This window comes from Arthrobotrys flagrans, assembly GCF_004000055.1.
Source record: "Arthrobotrys flagrans strain CBS H-5679 chromosome Unknown unitig_9, whole genome shotgun sequence".
Taxonomy (NCBI): Eukaryota; Fungi; Ascomycota; class Orbiliomycetes; order Orbiliales; family Orbiliaceae; genus Arthrobotrys; species Arthrobotrys flagrans.
Window position 1 is genome coordinate 893,527 of NW_027137551.1, and position 20,030 is coordinate 913,556.

The 20,030-nt window shown below is 45.5% G+C and overlaps 6 protein-coding genes across 6 annotated transcripts; 2 read left to right on the forward strand and 4 right to left on the reverse strand.

Annotated features, from left to right (window-relative positions):
• Positions 1–1,754: 1,754 nt before the first annotated feature.
• DFL_005633 (uncharacterized protein) lies at positions 1,755–4,433 on the reverse strand (the record flags this gene model as incomplete). The annotated part of the gene is made up of 5 exons (XM_067634921.1): positions 1,755–2,753; positions 2,814–3,112; positions 3,175–3,892; positions 3,950–4,049; positions 4,108–4,433. The coding sequence occupies 5 exons, from the start codon at positions 4,431–4,433 to the stop codon at positions 1,755–1,757; spliced, it is 2,442 nt and encodes an 813-aa protein (XP_067489403.1).
• A 565-nt stretch (positions 4,434–4,998) lies between these two features.
• Positions 4,999–5,370, forward strand: DFL_005634 (uncharacterized protein; the record flags this gene model as incomplete). The annotated part of the gene is made up of 1 exon (XM_067634922.1): positions 4,999–5,370. One exon carries the CDS (start codon positions 4,999–5,001, stop codon positions 5,368–5,370), a length of 372 nt encoding a protein of 123 aa, XP_067489404.1.
• Positions 5,371–5,615: 245 nt separating this feature from the next.
• Positions 5,616–6,602, reverse strand: DFL_005635 (uncharacterized protein; the record flags this gene model as incomplete). The annotated part of the gene is made up of 1 exon (XM_067634923.1): positions 5,616–6,602. One exon carries the CDS (start codon positions 6,600–6,602, stop codon positions 5,616–5,618), a length of 987 nt encoding a protein of 328 aa, XP_067489405.1.
• A 3,145-nt stretch (positions 6,603–9,747) lies between these two features.
• On the reverse strand, positions 9,748–15,297 carry DFL_005636 (uncharacterized protein; the record flags this gene model as incomplete). The annotated part of the gene is made up of 10 exons (XM_067634924.1): positions 9,748–10,407; positions 10,469–10,762; positions 10,828–11,328; positions 11,426–13,141; positions 13,197–13,529; positions 13,603–13,760; positions 13,853–14,258; positions 14,379–14,418; positions 14,492–14,906; positions 15,000–15,297. The coding sequence occupies 10 exons, from the start codon at positions 15,295–15,297 to the stop codon at positions 9,748–9,750; spliced, it is 4,821 nt and encodes a 1,606-aa protein (XP_067489406.1).
• A 1,858-nt stretch (positions 15,298–17,155) lies between these two features.
• On the forward strand, positions 17,156–18,606 carry DFL_005637 (uncharacterized protein; the record flags this gene model as incomplete). Its single annotated transcript, XM_067634925.1, has 2 exons — positions 17,156–17,718; positions 17,784–18,606. The coding sequence occupies 2 exons, from the start codon at positions 17,156–17,158 to the stop codon at positions 18,604–18,606; spliced, it is 1,386 nt and encodes a 461-aa protein (XP_067489407.1).
• Positions 18,607–19,415: 809 nt separating this feature from the next.
• On the reverse strand, positions 19,416–20,009 carry DFL_005638 (uncharacterized protein; the record flags this gene model as incomplete). The annotated part of the gene is made up of 1 exon (XM_067634926.1): positions 19,416–20,009. The coding sequence occupies one exon, from the start codon at positions 20,007–20,009 to the stop codon at positions 19,416–19,418; it is 594 nt and encodes a 197-aa protein (XP_067489408.1).
• Between the last annotated feature and the right edge of the window lie 21 nt (positions 20,010–20,030).

Below are 20,030 nucleotides of genomic sequence, written 5' to 3' on the forward strand. Positions count from 1 at the left end.
AAAAAAAAATCCCATTCATGAGCTATTCTACGCTCATTTATTATACACAATTGAAAGAAAGAAGTCTTGAGCCATTTTGTCTCCCCTTCTCTCGATAAACTTCGATTGCATTGGCTTGTTCTTTAGGGTTCCTTGTCAACAATGCTTTTTCAGTCTCGAGAGTAATATTTTGGTTCTTGCTTTTTGATACTCTCCCTTCTCCCCTTCTTTCTTTCTTGTGTATAGTCTTCCAAATTTGGGGCTTTTCTTCTTCCACCAGCCTTTTCCTTATAACCTTCCTTTGAGCAATGTTTTCCTATATAGATTCTTCGAAATTTCAGGAAACGATGAAGAATGATGAAGAGAGAACACACAAACAAATCCCCATGTAACACAATTATATCTGAACACAAAGAGAGAAACACAGAAACCAGCAAATCAGAAAAGAGAAAAAGAACGAATGAATACAGACGAGTAATCGGTATTATTCCCAATTTGATCGTCCGGACGCCCCGTTATATAAGCCAATTGCCTTTCTACAACGAGGCGCGAGGATTTCTAGTAAAAGTGGCTTCGTAGACTCGTCTATCCCGAGGGGTTTAAGTAGATGTTTAAACGTGTAGTGTAGTTTGAAAATTTGCAATTGATAAATCCTTTTACTTATGCGGATGCAGCGCCGTAATGGCCATTCTGCAGTTCTCCTGATAGAGTGCTAGTGTTCATCTAAGCTAAAACTGTTTTAACCTAAGCACTGGATTACTTACCCGCTAGCTACACCAAATGCTAGTAATCTGACTAAAGACAGTTTTTCTTTCTTTCTTTCTCCCAAAGTCAGAATCGTCTCCGTAAGCAATCGTTTCCGATGGTATAATGTTTTGAGGATGGACTGCCTCCGAAAAAAGCCACGAGAGAATATGCAACCCCCAGTCCCAACTGCAAAACTCGTGGTAATTTAGCCTGAATTTAAGAGAGATCTTCGAGAAGAATCCTTCAAGGTAGGCGGAAAGGAGGCTTGAGCCTTTAGTCTTTACTAGTCATTCAGTCGAGCGGGGCTCGCTCGGTCCCTTGAAGCGAAGGAAACTGACATGGTGGGGACCATGGTAAGGATGTACTTTGCCATCCAATGGAAATTGAATACAGCCCTGTCATTTGTGGATTTATTTCCTGTCATTTTAGTGGTCATAGAGGCCACAGCTCGTAGAATAGGAATCAAATATGAAGATTGAAGCTTTTATTCGGCTCTGGTCAATTGTTTTTTATGACACACAAAAACGCCTCATGCATGTTATAATTATGCGAGAAAAAAAGGATCATATATATGCATACCCGCGGTTCAAATTTTTTAAAGTTGCTCGTGGGAGAATAGGCTGAAGTGGTGCATAGTAGAGGAGGGATGGAGTTATGAAACTCGTATATATCCTTATTTGGAGACGATGGGGCGCCGGCATCTAGCAACGTCGAGATACTTGAAATTGCGTTGTAGATTGTTGGATAAATTCGGCTTCATGATAGTAGTTGGCAGCGTGTCGTGTCTACAGCTTACGAACCGTCTAGCCATCTGCCCGATAGGCCGTCGGCGCTGCAATGCCATGTCAGCGTTGTTGGGAATACATCAGTCTACTGAGATTCATGAAGAGTCATTCGATATGCAATTGCTCGGACCGCGTCCCGCATTTGTATGTATTCCAAGTATCTCCGTTATCCCGCTCGAGCTCGAGTCTACAGACATTCATCATCATCCGGGACGATGACAGATTATTCAGGCTATAGTAGGATCATAGGAAACTTCCAAAGAACATCCTTAGCCATCTCCATCCCCACCAAGGCCCCGTATTCGGCTCCAACTCCGCCTTCAATTCGACATTGATCAAGCATTCCGCTGTCTTCTTCTCATGCTTGATCTTCAAAATCTGTTGTTTGATATCATACTCCAACTCCACATACCCCTGATCTCCTTTGTAAGCAAATGGCGCATCATCTGCTGCACTGAACTTATGACTGCTTCCTTCCAAGACGACTTTATCCGCTCTTGCTACGGCCCATGTCAGAGTAACTTCCCGTCGCATATAATGGTATACTGGCACAAATATCTCAGTAGTCCTCGAGATCTCCGTATTGCCGTTGGAAGCAGAGTAAGTCATCTTATAAATAGCTTTATGCGCATCAAACTCCGCATTCTTTGGGTCTCCAGCCGTCTTTGGAGCATACGGCCGTACCCACGACCCAGTAGCTCGACAACCTTTATACAACTCTCCAAACATTTGTCCGCGGGTAAGGACATGTCCATTGTCGTTCACTGGCGGCACAGGACTCTGTTTTGAAGGATCGAGGGGTACTTCAGTCATCGCTGGATCTCGCGTGACGACAGAAAAGTCCTCGCTGTTCCAACCGTCACCGCAGGCGAAAGGTGCTCCAAGGGTGCCATCGGCGTTACGAAGGCAGTCGGTTTCGAGGGATAGAGTCCAGAGGGTCCAGTTCATCATCAACCTTTCCATAGCGCCGCAGATGGCGTTCATCATTACTAGTTGGGTGTGCATGTTTCCGTCTTCGTAGGCGGATTGGTTGTTCATATCGAATGGGATACCGGTTTCTCCTATCATCAACGGGGTCGGGGTGTTTTTGATCTTGTTAACAGCCGTATCAACATCCTGAGTTTCTGGATGAGGAGGTCGGAAGACAGCGAGTTGCTCAACACGGGTAGCAAATTGGGCGGTATAGTTATCCTTGAGACCTGATTTACCATAGAAGGTAAGTGATCCCATCTCACGAGAGCCCTGAAATTACTCGAATTATCATTCTAGGAACGGAATAAGGGGGGAAGGGGAGCATTCTACCTTAGCGAGCTCTGTAACATTGAAGTTCACGGTGTACCATAGAGCTTTCTCGTACAACACCCGGATATCGTACCAATGGGGTGCATACACCAGGTTGTCGTGCGTCGCGATCTCGTCAGATAGCTCCGTTGCCGACGAAAACCCAGCATCTCCACCTGGCGGAAGGTGTATATGTGGTTTGAAAGTCGGTGGATCAAGATTTGGGATCGGTTCTACGAACATCCAGTCGGAGGCCTTGCCACCTTCTAAGGCTTTCTTGATCGCAGCTTGATACTGCCGAACGAACGGGACGTAGTAATCTGCCAGAGGATATTAGTTACTATAGATCTCCTACTGAGAAGGCCCGGAGCTTGCGAAGTACCTCTTTCGAAATTGACAGGCTCTCCCGTGTCATGCTCATTCCTGAAGTACGTATACCCTTTCTCGCCAAGTATAGGACTACCTTTCGAATCCAACTCATAGACTCCGAGATCTTTCCAAATATCTGGTCCGACCCAAGCTTTATGATGCTTGCTATTCAGGGTTACCTCGGGATACATCGGTCGAACCGACGGGCCAGGCCATGATCGACGATAGATGTAAACGTCCTCGACCTTCGCGCCTCCTGCTAACGCCATGCCTTGTAACGCACTTGGCATATATCCTAAATGCAAATAAACGTTCTCATTGAATTCTGTAAGGGCGAAGAGGCCGATATATCCTGGGACTGGCTCATTGATGGGATCAAATCCAATGATGTTATCCAGGTGCTTCAACCTGAAAGCCAAGCGAGCGTACGCATTGCAGTATGCTCTTCGTAGAACGGTTCCCACGTTTTCTCCTTCTGGTGTAAGACAGTTTGGTGCCCATTTCTCGCCTCCGAAGAAGAGTGTGAACATAGTAAGCACAGCAAACTTGCCGTAGTTTGTTGGCCATAGTCGGTCCGAGGGCGATTTGAACGGCTTCTCTTCTTTGGGAGAGGTTTCGGATTCTGGGGTATATAGAGCTGCGGCACCGGTAGCCCTGAATTTCTTAGGATCGAGACCGGCGAGCTTGAACGTCCATTGGGGAGCACCAGAGCCGCCCGAAAAGCGAGACCACTGATAAAAGAGTAATTAGCACGACGTTTTAATGATACAATCCCGACTTAGACGTACCGTATCTTGATGTCCATCAATGAAGACGGTGATACCATGTTCGCGAGCCTTTTCTAGGACGGCGACAATGTAGTCTATGTATTCCTCGTCGTATTCACCCCTGTCATCCGAAGTATTAGGCATAAACTTATCCCAATAGCATCATTCACACCACATACAGCTTCTTGGGCTCCAATGCTTCCCAGACTACGAGGAATCTAACAACATTGACTCCCCATTTTGCCATCCGCCTGAACCACTCATCTGCTCTCTCAACGGTGCGAAATGGCCGTCCGACATAGCTGACCTTATCGCTATCGTAGAACTCGGCGGTTCCGACAACCGGGGCATTCCTTGGAAATTTGGCCGTAGCTTCGACATTCAGACCACGTAGCAGGATATGTCGACCGTGTTCGTCGCAGAAAGAGTCTAGACGTGGATGGCTACGAAGCTTGCGAGTGGGGCCAGCAGCGCAAGCAGGGGCGGTGATGAAGAACTCGTCCATTGCGCGAGAGTATATACGAGGGATGGAAGTTGAGGTAATTGTAGAATGAGAAAGTGCGCTACATCATAGTTAAGAGGATTTATGGATAGCTACACGCAAGTCGGCCGCGGCCTTTGCGGGATGCGAAGTTAGTAAACCCTGAGATGCAATGTATACGTAAAGAAGGCTTGGCTGCGGCATGGAATACGTTGAACGCGAAGTAATCGGCGGTTCTTACTGGTTTGAATCAGAGCTAGTTAGCGAGAACGAGAACTTCGACCCGACAACGTCATCTTTGGAGGTTATAACAGCTATGCTATTAATTATCATTTTGGTCGCGTGCGATTGAACTTCTATTTTGCTTCTTCAGAGCTGCAGAGCGGGCTCACCAAGATGCTGTCATGTCGAGAGACCTCTTGCCTTCCATGGGTATGGTGTTGAGGGTTAACCGTTTCGGTTAGCTGGTCTGACCCGGCCAGGAATTTGAAGGCTTCGCAAACCCACGGGCCACGACATCACCACAAGTCCCCAGCTCCGCCCGCCGCCCATTGAAGCATAGGCTATGATGTTTAGAAGAGTTTTCTTCATGTTCCATCACATCCGATCAAAGATCAAGCGAAAATCCATACGAACACTAGCAGAGTCCATGGATATCAGGGGTGTATGCAAACCTGGGTACCCCGGTTTCCTCTACGTCGAAGGTGAAGATTCTTCAATCCGGGCATACGTGAAGGAAATCAAGCGTATGAAATGGCAATCCGTCGAAATTAGACGGAATGTGCAGGAGTCTATCCCAGATGACGTTTGGAAGAACAAAACCAACAAACTGGAAACGGGACGGCTAGGAGGTCCTTATACGGTTATTGAGGTTGATAGTTCAGAAGAAATGAGTAAGATTCTAAGAGCAGCTGGGCTCGAGGAGTTTCTCCGCAAGGCTATGACCGGGTCGCATGATTGAACAAGCGACGGCTCACGGAGAGTATGATAAGCTATACCTAGGCACTAGTACCAATGCAAGTTGGCAGGCTACAGCTTCAAATGTTGGATTATAAAAGTGACTCGCAGGTCAGTAATACTCAAAGGAAATATATATACAGGAGCCGATCAACTAACGCCTTCAGCTACAGTAGGACCCGCTAATTTATATACATTACATAAACGATATCGAATTCTTGGAAAGCCGGGACATACAGCCTGCGATTCCTATTGCATGTCATTAACTCTAGTATTCGCTAGTACACCTAGGCCTGGTAGGGAAACCCCCTTGGACAACATATACCGCTTCAACCCGATGGGATCTAGTTTTAAACTTGGGTTAAGCACAAGTTCACTAGCAAGAACGCCGGCGACAGCTGGGGCAGCGAATGATGTCCCAGATGCCTGTCTACTCCCTCCGTCTGCGGTCGTGGTCAGAGCCCAGCCCGGGGCATAGATGTCGACACAGGATCCATTGTTGGAAAAATAGGCTTTCTGATCAGCTATACTACTAGCACCTACACTTATGATGCTTTGGGTTTGTGAGTCCTGGTTAGCGGCGGATGGCCAATGATTACAAGAATCTTTGTTATCATTCCCTGCCGATGTAACGATATGGACACCTGCCTGAACCAAAACGGTCAGATTTCCGAATTCTAGAGGGGATCGGTACATCGAGTAAGATCCAAAGGACATATTGATGACGGACCCCGCAAACCCTGGTAAGTCCCGACGGTTTTGGTGGTTCAAGAGGACTTGGGCAAGGCATCGACTTGTTCTGAGTCCGCTTCCCATCTCGCACTTTAAACCCCAGATATTGGCGTTTTTAGCGACCCCGTACTGGCTACTGCCAGCCACACCGGCGACCATTGTCCCATGGTCGCTAACATCACTCTTGCCGTCGTTAAAGTCGTTGTATAGCATTTTCGCTCGACCACCGAACTCGGGATGAGTGGTGTTAATGCCACCGTCAAGGATATAAACGTCGACACCTTGACCAGATGACTGATCATACTGATACTTGAAAGCCATATCGAGGGAATTAGATCTGACTTCTGGAGGGATTGGATCTGGGTTTGAAATACGTTGAAGACCCCAAGGTGCATTCGGTTGTTCAACTATTGTTATCGCCTCTTGTCGCTTTTCAGAAACTAGTGGAGCTGCAAGTACGACAAACATCGTCATCACAAAAACAGGAATTGATGGTTTGTGCATTTTGCGGCCTTCGTTGAGAAAAAAAAAAAGGATATTTACAGATTTGCAAGTTTATTGTAATTGATTACCAAAAAGAAATTGGAGGAAGCACTACACTTAAATGATTAAATTTTTTGTGATAATCTTCTAGAAGCCTTCCACCATATCTTCCAGGGGCCAAGATCGTACATGATATTGTAATGTGTTCTGAGATCTCTCGACACAGAGTGAAGTCCTCTATTGAAATCTGAAGTCTCAGTACGAAACACGGCGAACACATACCAGGGGAAAGGTCTCGTACAATCCTCATACCCTAAGATTCACAATCCAACGATGGCGACGCAAACTATAGCTAACTTGATTGATACAGGGAGAGACCAAGTCTATAAACCCTTTCGAATACTTGAATTCTTGGGATTCTGAGAGCTCAGCTCCGGCGTGAACTTCGAACGTCCAACTTTGAGTCCAGATTTCAAAATACCACACTCATAATTGTGTTGGATGATTCTTGTTCTCCAATTCTAGCATTCTGTATGGAATATTCAATGGAATAACGCTCATGCTTTGTGTGTATCTGGTAAATTTAATATTAACGAATCATTTGAGGTCATATCTTGAATCGGGGATATAGAGTATTGACGGTATTACCTTGATAAAGGGTAGAAGCTTTCCGGGTCAAAACTCTAAACATTCACTCGCACACAAAGGATGGGCCTCGCCCGATCTAACAGCCAATTGAGCGATTGAGATAACGCCAGATCAGATCCGTGAAAATAAGCACAGTTCAGACATACTATTAGGGTACTCTTGGCTTTTCACCCCACTGTATCTACAAAAGTAAACCTAATTGCCAAGGATGTCCGTGGTACGATCGTACAAACGCAGAGGCTTGCCTGTAATACAGATACGATTGACTCGAGTTGGGTCCGTTATCTTTAGAAAAGGGCAGAGATACTTATATATAGCGCTCAGAAAGCGGGGGTACAGAATTGAAACTAATATTTTAATTACCCTCCGCCAAGCAACTCCCATCTATAAATCCTCCCCGTAAGTTACGATTAGGGTGTGTTAGGATCGGATGAGTATCGCGGACGAGATGGATTTGCACGAAGAACATTTGAGTATGGCCTTCAATTTAGCTACCATTTACGTTAGCTTGGTTTTATGCCGCTAGGTGTATCGTTTATCCCATTACACTTACTCGCAAAGTACCCTACGCCGAGTCGACTTGTATGCGTGTCTCAATGGTATGAATTCTACTGGAATGTTATTCAAGGCGGACAATTTCTATTCAAAATTTAAAAAAATGGTACGAAAAACACGGTACGTGACAAGTATGGCACTCAGATATCTTAGAACGAGACTAGCCAGTACCTATCGTAGGTCCCATAATCCGTATTGGCCCGAACGAGCTCAGAATTAACGACCCAAGCTTCTGCAATACTCTCTACGCCCGAACTATAAATTTGCACTTTACCTAGCTCACTATCGATTCGGGGGATCGATTGACGTTACTGTGACAGTCACTGACCCTATAATTCACAAAAGTCGAAGAGCTATTTGGAATCGCTTCTTCTCTAAAGCCCAAACCCTAAAACTTAGCGGTACTATCCAGGACAATATTCGAAAACTTACAGAAGTAATCGCGGAATCAGTCGGTGTACAGGGGGCGAGTGTACGCATGTCAGTTCTTTTTCGGTGTCTAGCACCCGATCATATCAGCGAATATGCGTTTGGCGAGAGCTTAGATACTCTACGCCAGGGCCGTGATAGCCCGATTGCGGAAGGAATAAGGCGAACTCTAGTTCGTATCTGGTTGTTCGACTTCATTGGCCGTTCCAATACCTAGCAACCATGCTTCCGTATAGCTTTGCGAGCTTGTTTGCGCCTAAGAATTGAAGAGGACTGGTTGATTTCCAGGAGGTACTTATATCTGCCATGTCAAAAAAAAAAAAGTTTAAAGACCCACGAGCCCACCCCTCCAACAGAAAGAAGTTTAGGTGACTGATAATATAACTTACGAGCATTTAGGTTGTCGGAGCATAAGTCAACGATGTCATGCAAAACATCATGTCTCTAATCAAGAACGAAAGCAAGCGCGAGCAAAATCGAATCAGATTACAATCTTCCAAAGTTTGATTGATGGAACGCCCCCGGGTCATCTGAAAAGCCAGTCTTATCTCTTAAATCTTCACGAGGAACTTTAGTCGGTGAAGCAATAATGACTTTAAATGCAGGAATGGAGACAACTGCTACCTTGCTCGCAAATGCTGTCTATCAAGCATCAATTGACCAAGCAATTCAGCGTAGACTCCACGGCGAACTTATGAAAGCATTCCCGGGTAAAGATTTCGACAATATAGACTATAAGAGTTGCGAAAAACTACCTTACCTAACAGCTTTTATCAAAGAAAACCTTCGGTATACTCCTAGCTTTCCCAGTCGGTCACCTATATATAGGGTAGTTCCCAAGGGAGGCACATTTTGCGGCAAGACGTATATTCCTCCAAATGTACAGTGCTCATTCCCTCCTTCAAAATCCACCTATATCAGTTTTCTAACACGTTAATTTTATACACCCTGACCGTTGTGTCAATGTCTATCTACCTTATGCACCACAATGCCACAACTTATACGAACCCCAAGGTCTTCGACCCAGATCGTTGGCTAAACATATCAGCAACATCGCCGCAGGAAAAGTACTCCGTACCATTCAGTAAAGGCTCTAAGTCTTGTTCTGGGATACAGTATGTAAATCCGAGTCTATCGCCATCACATCTAACATCCACACAGGCTAATGCAGTTGACTTTGATATAATAAACAGCCTACGCTGAAATTTACGGAATGCTGGCAGTTCTGTTCAGGAGGTTTAAGTTTACTCTGCACAAGGAAAAGAGTTAACAGAAAAGTGGGTGGACCATATGATTCTGGATACCCAAGCTGAACCAGTAGTTTCTGTGGAAGAGTATGGCTATTAGCATTTATATTTACTTGTCTAATTTCTAAATTTCTCGAGGAAATCTTTTCTCGAAGACTAGTAAACGGATTTATACAAACACTCTTCGAGATGGTTTCGGTGTTTCGCCTAGGCGCCTCCAGAGTTTAAAGCAAATCGTTGGTTTTTTAAGCTGCACACAGGATTCCTTGCCACAATTATAATCTAGACTATCTCCAAACATCCCTGACATTACGCCTCCGTCGGGTTTCCTCCTCGTGAGTACCAGGGTTTTCATAGCCGCTTGACATATTTCTACTTCCATAGGATTGGCTTGGCTCATCAGTGTAGTCGTCTCTAGAACCGTGAAGTCTACTACGACTCTGGCCCCTATCTTTACTTCTATCATAATAACTGGGAGGATCTACGCGGTCGTGATGGTGATAGTGATGACCGTGATATGGGGGCGAGGCTGGTCGCCTTATTTCATAGTTGCTCCTCGCGTAGTCCTCGTATTTTGGTGCCGGCTTATTGTTTTCATCTTTCTCCTCTTCTTCATCAACTATCGCTCCAGTCGCCCGCTTTGCATGGCGGTTGTGTAGTCGTCCTTTAAATAGTTGTCCCAGAGAGGAATAGGGACCGAATAGTCGGTCTTGGATGGAATCTCCGATATAAGCCCAGCATAGAGCAAAACCAAGTACGAAAATAGTGACTGGGATAGCTATCATCCAGAAAATCCTTTGATCGCGGTCTATATCCCGAATATCTGTCGTGTTCATTCCGAAGAAACTTGTAACAAAGTTAAGGGGTAGAAACACAGTAGTCACAATTGTGAATACCATAATTGCCTTTCCGTTGCCTTCCTCTTTCAAACTAAGGGCCTCCTCAACCTAAATGAGACGTATCGTTAGCGGCTGTGGCCATGTTTACCCTATTAAAATGTGGGCTTACAGAGTCGTAGAGAGTTTTTGTTCTTTTGAAATGGTCCTGGACATAATCTCCCTCTTGTCTAAAGAAATCCTCCATGCCTCCTCCCATTTTACCGCGGGGAGGGCTGTAGATAATGGAATATGGCGATCGAGGTTCTTTCATATCTAAAGACCCCTTAGGATGGAGTAGGGTATCTACTGCCATGAGAACTCTATATTGAGCTGCTCGCACATGAGTGAAAGCACTAACTTCAGCGCCAAGGTTAAGTATATCTTGAAGAATTCTCTGTTGCGGTCGGTAATTTGCTTCAATGTTCTGATTCAGTTGTTAGCCTAGTTCCTGTTAAAATATTTTAAGTTTCTTTGAGGGAAGGGTCTAACAATGTTCGTTAGTCTCTCACGATATATGCTTATTGGGCTTGACGCCACCTCCACCGTTGTGATAGGTAGGCATATCGAACTTCGTAGAATGAAAGCCACTATGGTTTCGGCACAGGCTTCTTCGTAGTTCATTTGATCTTTCGTTCGACCTGTTAAGATCATACACATAAGTTGAAACTTCCCTTCCCTCAATCTTGATTTGCAAGTATCGAATTTTTTATAGACCAAATGCTGGACGGCAGTTAATTTGTGTCTCCCCTCGGGGCTAGGGCCAGTGGAGGCACCATAGCATTTGAAGAGCCCAATTTCCACGGCGGTTAAAAGCATTGCCTCTGCAAATTGCAGGAAGGCTTCAAATAGAGCGGATGGAATTCTATATCTCGGGTTCTCTATATTGTCCCCGGCTACGCCGGTCACGATGACTTGGATATGGCGATTAATACTTTCTAGTTTTGGAAGTATGTCCGAGCAAGAAAGCTGTGGGTCTTCACTAAGCTCAACCTAACGCTGGATTAGTCACAGTCCCTGCTATCACAATCTTGAGATTTACAATGCGGGTCGTTGTTTAAGAGGTGGGGGGCAGAATGGCACTACTTACTGTTACTACCTGTAGAATGCTATACCAAAGACGCCCAATCAATTCACCATCCTTCCAATTCTGAGGGATGAAGAAAGAAAAGATTTTTCGGCATAGGTCCAGTATTTTTTTCCGCTGAGAAATAAGCTCTATGGTTCTGGTCTTCTCAGGAGAATCTGCGGATAAGAGTGTGGCGTTTTCGATCTCCTTCAAGGATTTCTCAACTTCAACGTAGTCGCTTGAACCACATGATATATATGCATCATGTACGTGTTTTGATTCGGATGTTTCGAGCCTCCGGTGTAGTTCATTTAGAATACTTTTTAGTATGCTGTAGCTTTCGTCACTCGCTTCAACTTCCGCGGGGGGGGCTTTCTTAAGAGTATTGCTGTTACGGGACCCACGAGAAGCCGACCTTTTTCGAGAAAGAAATTGCCGTTCGATGAGTTTGTTTTGAGCAGATGCTTGTGTTAGCCATTGAAATACTGGAAGCACCTTCGGCAGCTCTAGGATAGATTGCGTTTGGTCCGGCAACCCCTTCTCATTCTCCTTCTCCGCAGGACGCTCGCTTGGTAGGTAAAAGAAAATAGAATCATGATCTTGCGGCTTTGGCTCTTCCCTTTCCTTTAAACTTGGAAGGCGGACATCTGAGAGATAATGTCTACCAGCCCCATTTGCCGTTTCCCGTACATGATCCGACATCGCACTTGGTAAGTGTTCAGTGGTCTTAGCAGTCGAGATCGAGGGTAAACTCGGTCGACCTGGTACAGATGGTGCGAACGTAACTCGGTGACCCGCTCTCGCCAAACGTTCAGTTCTCGCCAAATGTTCAGCTCTCACCAAATGCTCTTCAGCTCTCGCTATATGTTCCCTTTGCATCCTCCTCATCTCCAACTCTGGCTCTTCAGCCTTGTATCTTGTTAACTTTTCGACATGAATGTCACCACTTTCAGTAGATTGCTTGGTCAACGGCCAATCTCCAGATCGTGGTGTACGACCCGAATTCTCCTGGTCACGGTACCTGCTACCTGGCATCTCAGGTTGATTTGCGGGTCGCCGCCGAGGCGCTATAGGCCCACTTTGCGGCAACTCGTCTTCAGTATCCGACTCTGAAGATGTTGAACTCGAGCTCGTCTCTAACTCAGCAGTGAGATCTTCAGTCGGCGATACTGCTCGGTTGGCAGATGATTCTCCTGTTGGTTCCTCGGATCCGCTTCTTTTAAATGAGTATGGACGGGATTCTCTTTCACCCGATATTAGTGGGGCAGGTAAAGCTAGGGGAAACTGTCGGCGGGATCTCCTTCGAGAGTCTTCGCTATCTTCGCCATCCCTATCATATCGTGACGGGATGTCAGTCTCATCAGCAACATCGGTGATTGTTGTTCCTAGTCGGTCCCTAGATTCTAGAGACGGGGCCCGAGGTGACACCCTTGAGCTGCTGCTTCGGTCTAGGCGGCCCGAAGAGGCAGGGTCATGACGTCCTCTATCACTCACGGCAGGCCCGGAGTGCTCTTCACTCAGAGATCGAGAGTAGAAGGTATCATTCTGACTAGACGACGAGTGAGGATTTCCTGGTACAGTCGGGTTCGAGTGATCGTATGGGCGATTGATAGGTGGCCGACGATAAGGGCTCACTTCCCTTGGCCCATATTCACCCGGATGATAAAAGCTATATGATTCACTCCTTCGCTGGCGGGATCTATCTCTCATAGCTACTACCCCTCTATTCGGATTGTTCTAGAGATTCTTTAGCAGTTTTCTTCATATTAGATTGTTTAGTAAAAGAACATACTTCAAAATCTACGTCGCTGGGTTGACGAGAACGGATGCGTGACGGCGGCGCGGTTGACCTGTACTGTCGTCCCCCTGGAGATGGAACGAGGGCATAAGGATTGTGAGGAGGCACAGGGAGAACGGCACGTCCAGGAGGGGGGTATAGGGTTGCTTGGCTGTCCTTTAGTTCCAATGTCACCCTGAAGAGCTTCAGTCGATTCTCTCCTAGTTTAGCCGCCCAATTATGGGAATCCAGAACTGTACCGTCTTTGCATGATATTGTTGCATCCTTTTCTTTGTAGGTTTCGTATCCTGAGGGGCGAATCACCTTCTTCAATTCGGCTTGAAACTCCTAGCATTCGAAGGCTCGTCAGCGAAGAAGCTTTAGTAAGGATGCACAGTATTATATCAAAGAAGCTACCTACAAACCAGGTTTTGCATTTTTCAGCTGGGAAGTAATGCGCCCCGTCAAAAGTGGTCCCTACACGAATTGTAATACCGTCATCCTGTTTACCATCTTCGAATTCGATGTTGGGGCCGGCAATATCCTGCAAAGTGGAAGGTGAATAAGTCACCAGAAGTTCTAGTATCCGGGAGTACCATAAAATTAATCCTTGGTTTTCTTCACCAATTTAAGGCGTGACTTCAAACGGGCTTTTTGAGTAGGGCACTTACTATCATTTATCACAAGTATCCACGTTTGTACAACATGGATAGCTTGATCTTTCGGTACCAGTTTACTCGAAAAGGTAGCCTGCCTCTTATCCTCCTCAAGAGTAGATGCCATATTCACCGTTGTTTGCATTAATGGCCGGGGTGGGTGGTCCGAGCTTTCGAAGGCTTTAGGTTGTGCCTTTAATATCGATGGGAGCTCAAGAGGCTGGAGCTTAAAGGTCGGAATAACAATAAAAGTGGCCGCGCAGCATTGTTTCCCAGATTTCCCATCACACCGGATAGCGCCTTCTTCCAGGTACTTGCCGTGTATATAGGTCCGCTCCATTTTATCTTTCACCCTCTCAAAAAGGTCCCATAAGATAGTCAAGTCGTGGTCTTCGAGATTCGAGATTCTAAGAACTTGTTGCTGTACATTTGCAATATAACTAAATTAAATTATCTAACTTTGTAATGTAGCTACCTGCAGCTGGGAAGTCTCCCGGTTGGCTAATTGGCCAAGTCTAAGAATTTTAAGGAGTACTCTTACCTTAAACTCCTCCAAGTTTAGCACAGGGTTTTTATAATGACTAATCAATGCAATTAGTAGTCGATTTTATAAGATAAACTGGTCTTGGTCCATAAATCTAGAATCCCACTTACATCCAACGAAATCGGATGTCATCTAAGTTTGTTTCTTTGCCGCTAGGGTTCGGGCTAGCTGCAATAAGCTTGATAGTATCATCTTTGATTTCCGCACGTATAGACCGCCTTGCAGAAATAATCCTCTTGGTTTCGCATTTTATTGATTTTTGCGACTCCGGTGGTTTTCGATTGAATGTGAAAGGCCGACGATAAGTACTACTCCCCTGGCCGCTGGGAATGGTAACTTCGTGAAAAATATTTTTTAGTGGCGAGTTCCCGTCCTCGGGTGACTTCAATGCAACATCGAACCACCAGGTATGAGGCTGAGGGTTTAATACACGTGGTAGAGGGTCGTCTTCAATATCGGGCTTGAAGGGATAATTTAGAAGATCGTATTCATCATCTGAACCACTTGATTCATCGCCGTTCTCGTCTGACAATTGTTTTAGATATATTAGCTTCTGTAATTCAACTCATGTATCGAAGGATTCCCGTTGTGAATAATTAATTGGATCCGAAAACACACCAAATAATGAACCAGCTGGCCGTGCACCCATAGAATTCCGTTTTATTTGCTCCAATTCCTCCGGAGTAATATTGTAAACTACAAAATCCTTGCTGCTTTCAATAAAATAAAACCCTGAGTCTATAAGGCTTTGCCGAAGATTGGGGTACCGGCGCTGTTTTGTGATGAGTTCCGTCGATCGAGTACTCCCCGCTGGTTTATACCTCCATTGCGCTTGAGGTTGTGCATGTTCGCGATCTCCATATCCCTCGGATCGTGCCCGGGACCCCGATGGTTCATATTCATCCTGTATATCCATATTCTAGGGTGTTGATATGATCAGAATTTGCACGATTGTAAACTTCAAACCAAAACTCCACCTTTTGTTCAGGCTTCAAACGTGCAGACCGAGTTAATTGGATTCAAAGCCGCCTGTGGTCCAAGCTGAAAACTCGAAAATGAAATTAGAAAACAAAGGGAGGGACAAGGAGTGCCGTTAGAATATATATCGGCCAACCTCTATAAACATGATATGTTCACATAGGGTGGAAATTAATCGATCAATCCTCATCAATCCGGGGAGGCTGTGCATAGTAGCTTAAGCCTTCAAGGATCTGACAACTGAACCCTCGCAGCCTCGTGCAAACCATCCTCCTCTATTGACGATGCTCCAGGCTAACTAGAAGCATCTCATCGAACCTGCCTATATGCACGCTACGGCATTCAAATTAAATTGCGAAGCGTCTCGTGGATCATTTGCATATGCGCATGCGCATATTCTGATATAGGTATACCATACGTATGGGACGATAGAGCCGTTTGTGTTTTTTTCAGCCCCGTCTAAATTGGAACCTCGCAGCCTGCCGAAGCTTCACCAAATGCAAGGTTTGACGATTGCCTTCCTGGGATGTGCCTATGCCACCTGTATACATATTTTAGTCGCGCTTAAAATCAATGCTTATCGAAAACGTTGGAAACTTGCATCTGGCATTGGCAAACCCCGACTTTAAAATTCTGCAGCCAGGGAAATGTTAGTCGCGAGACTAGTCTGGGAGACGTGTGTAATGGGGGTTTCGGAGAGAAGCACAAATGTGTTGGAGGTTGGTGGTCACGTGGCCCGTGCTTTGCTGGTTTTTCCAGCCAAAGAAAGTTTCCAGCCAAAGCTTGTTCGGGACCAAAAGTTTTCCGAGATTCATTCATACTCTTCTTGTCTCGCGCCCAGGCTGTTCCGTCAGGAAGACACTCTTCCGTAGAACGAATGGGTTCTACAAACGACGACATCTTCACTGACATTAGTGCTTGCTTCAAGCTCGTTTATTAGAAGCAATGCAGAATACTCCACTTTCAAGGCAACCGCACCCGATTGGCCTTCGACAAAAGATTCTGAAATGCAAGTAGCTCGCGATTTTAGTTAGCGTGCATGCAGACATCGGCCCAACCTGCTGTTCAAAAAGCCCTCACAGCAAGTTTACTCGACAGCGCTGTTCTCCGTCGACACTTTGGGAACAAAGCCAACAGGGTTAGGCCCAAAAAACATCTTTGGCTGGAGCGAGTCTCGACAAATATTTCTCGATTCGTTTCAAACTTCCGCGGCGTGCGGACCCAAGAGTTTCCGGCACTTGCCATCCACATTTGACCGTCTTAACTTTGCTTTATATGCACTGTGAAGCAGGCGAAACACATCCCACACAGGTACAGTCTGGAAGAAACCGAGCCTGGACAACACTCTGAACCCAAAGTTATTACGAACTCTACAGTTTAAACCTTGGTGATTCCACCCGGGGGATATTTGGACGCCGGGTGACAGTAGGTTAAAAAAGGAACATCTTCCCTTTCTTCCTCCTTCCATTTCTTTATCCAAGCCTTTTATCCTCAAGGGAATAAATATTATTTTTCCTATTTTCCATAGCCAAGTACCTACAGAGTACTTACATACATCCTGCATTTCTTCCCCCTTCGACAAAACCTGCACCTTTTCACCATCATACATTCTTGCATACAGATCCGCAAGCATACTCGACATCAGCTACCTATCTGATCGATCCCTATTGACCTCTAAACCTCACACCTAGTGATTGATTTTATTCCCAAAAAAGTGCCTTGTCATTTAGCGCATAAACTATTTTTATCAGTTCTACCAGGACCCTACTTGTCCTACCCAAACTTTCCTACCAAATATGCCCATCACCCTTCAGCATATAACCGCCGATTCAACATGGCTAATCACCCTAACCTCACCTCATAACCCCCCATCACATACACCTTTCAACATACTAGTAGACCCCTGGATTGTCGGTCCATCCGAAGTCTGGCACCCAAAGTTCGCGCAAAACCACCATACCACTCCACCCTCCATACCTTCTCTCACGGAGTTAAACCCCCAGCCAGATATTCTATTAATATCACAAACTAAATCGGATCATTGTAACGAAGCTACATGTCGACAACTTTCTAAGGATGGGAGTTTACAAGTCTATACGGTACCCGGTGCGGATAGTATAGTCAAGAGTTGGAAGCACTTTAACCCAGAAAATGTGCATAGATTACGTCCGTTTACGAGTCGTAAAAGTGGACGAGTCTCGCGGGTTCCGATATATAAGAACCCAGTTCCCAGTAAACTTGCGGATGAGTCGAGTACGAGCAATGAGACGAATAAGGATAAAGATGAAGAAGACTATACCTTCGAAACAGACCCTTCCGTCGCCGCGATTGTCGAACTCGCCTTCTTACCCGCTCTAAAGTCATGGGAGATCCCGAGTATACATATCGGCTTGGGGATAACATATACACCTACTCATGATCCAGCGAGGAAAACGCTCCCACCGTCCCCCCACTAACCCCGCATTCAACTAATCTTCTTCATCCAACTATCCCTACGGCACATCAAGTAACAAGCGCTATCACTCTCTCCACAGTCCCCTCAAATATCTCCACGTCCCCAAGCACCCAGTCCAATTCTAATAATAACGCCCATACCGACTCTCCAAACCAATTTCCTAAGAAACCAGCCCCGCCTCCTAAACCTTCTTCAAAGAAATCTATAAACCTAAAACAGCCTGGGCCCAAAAACACTTTAACAGACTCCCTCCTCTACACCCCACACGGAGTCCCTCCGTCAGCATTAACACAATACCTCTACTCCCTACCACTACCGCTAACCGCCTTCCTCCATTGCTTCGTAAAAGTCGATAATCCAAAATGGTTAGGCGGCACGGTATCCTCTGGACTTCCAAACGCACTTAAGATCTTAACAGAACTTAAGAAGATTAGAACTGAGCAAGCTCGGTTGACCGAGGAGCCGATCAGTCCCAGAAGTAGTTGTTCTACGGAGTTCCCCCTTGGGGTTAAATATCTAGTAGCAACTCATGACGAAGAGGTTAAACTAGAGGGGTTTTGTAGTCATTTTGTTAAGAAGATTAAATGGGAGGTTAAGGAAGTCGATGAGGAGTTAAAGAAGGTGGCTGGTGATGAGGCTTTGGAAGGGAGGAAGGGTAAAGGGTTGAATAGTGGTGATACTGAAGGCAAGATTGAGGGGAATGGAGATACAGAGAATGCGAAGGCTTGGGATGGTCCCGCTGGTATTAAGTTATTGGATCTGGAAGTCGGTGAGAAGGCGGTGTTGGCGTAGTTCCCCGTAAATGTACATATACATACCCATATCATTATTGTAATATTGCGCTTTGGTTCTATTTATGAGTTTACGAGTTCTCATACGAGCATCTATTGTATAAACAGGTTGTCCACTTTTGACCTCGCTCGTTAAAAGTCTTTGCATCGGTAAAATAACCTCTGGTGTCCTGTTACATGTTTGTTCAAACATTGTTCATTACGCGCCAGCGAGCCAACAGATAAATTTATTTCTGAGAAAGCACTTGAATAAGTTGATAGTTATCTGGCAATCCATAAGATTGCCCAGCAGTCGGTAACCAACTTTAGATTGACTATATTGTTAAGCTGAGACTATTCTAAAATATTTCCCCGCCCCATACCATGACCCCAAAGTCCAAGGTAAAACTCCAGCTAAATCGCAAAAGAAGAACGCTAGAAGTAACACTAGAAGTAATATAAAAGTCGGTTGAACGACCGAAAGCACGAGAACGAACACCTGGATTTCCGGATGCAATAACCCCTCCCTTACCGATGACTCTGTATGGTAAAAACGCCGTAAAGGAAAAGAAGAGAGCCCAGAAGTATGTGAAGAGAAGAGAAATCGAGAAAAGGTAACAAAGGAGACGAGTGTGGTAGTTGAACCATGAAAAGGGAAGATCGGAGACCGAATCAAAAAGCTGCAGAGAGAAATATATATCGAAGAATGGAAAGGGCGCCCAAACAAAACAGTCGGACGACATCAAAGAAGAAGAGCCCAGTGCCAAAATATAGTCTTAAGACCAAGCCTAACCCGAAACGGACCCAATCAACTCCACGGATGTCTCAATACTATTGAGTGTCATCTACTAGTCTTCCCATAATCCCGCCATAGGCCATAACCGTTGAGTTCCTCCCAAAAGCTTCATTCAGAATCGTAGCTGTAGCTTCGGCGCTAGCCCACGTAACTGCCTGTACCTTCGCTAGAAGTCCATAGTCAATCATTGTCCTTGTCGCATGTGGTGTATGTTGCCATGTTTGGACACCTAGACACCATCCACCCCACATACACTCCTCAACAACATCGAAAAGTTCCTGTGGTATTCCTCCCCACTTTGCGACTTCCTTACACGCTCGGCCTAATAACCACATCCAAGAATGGGACATCCAACGATTATAGGCGTCGACGAGATATGCATGTATGACGGAGGAAAGGGTGGCGGTGCTGGTCGGGTCCAAGATAGAACTGATGTATGGAGCGATACGAGAGAAGAATTGTGTGAGTTTTATGGCCCGAAGGAGATGCTTTGTTAATGTTCGGTTGATGAGAAGTTGATAGACGTTGTAGACTAAGTATGGGAGGAGAGGGGCAACAAATGGGATGCCGATCGCGACAGCAGTCCCGGCTGCTGCGCTTGCGCCGGTGATTTTAGCTACTGGATCCATTATGTATAGTGGGGTAGGATC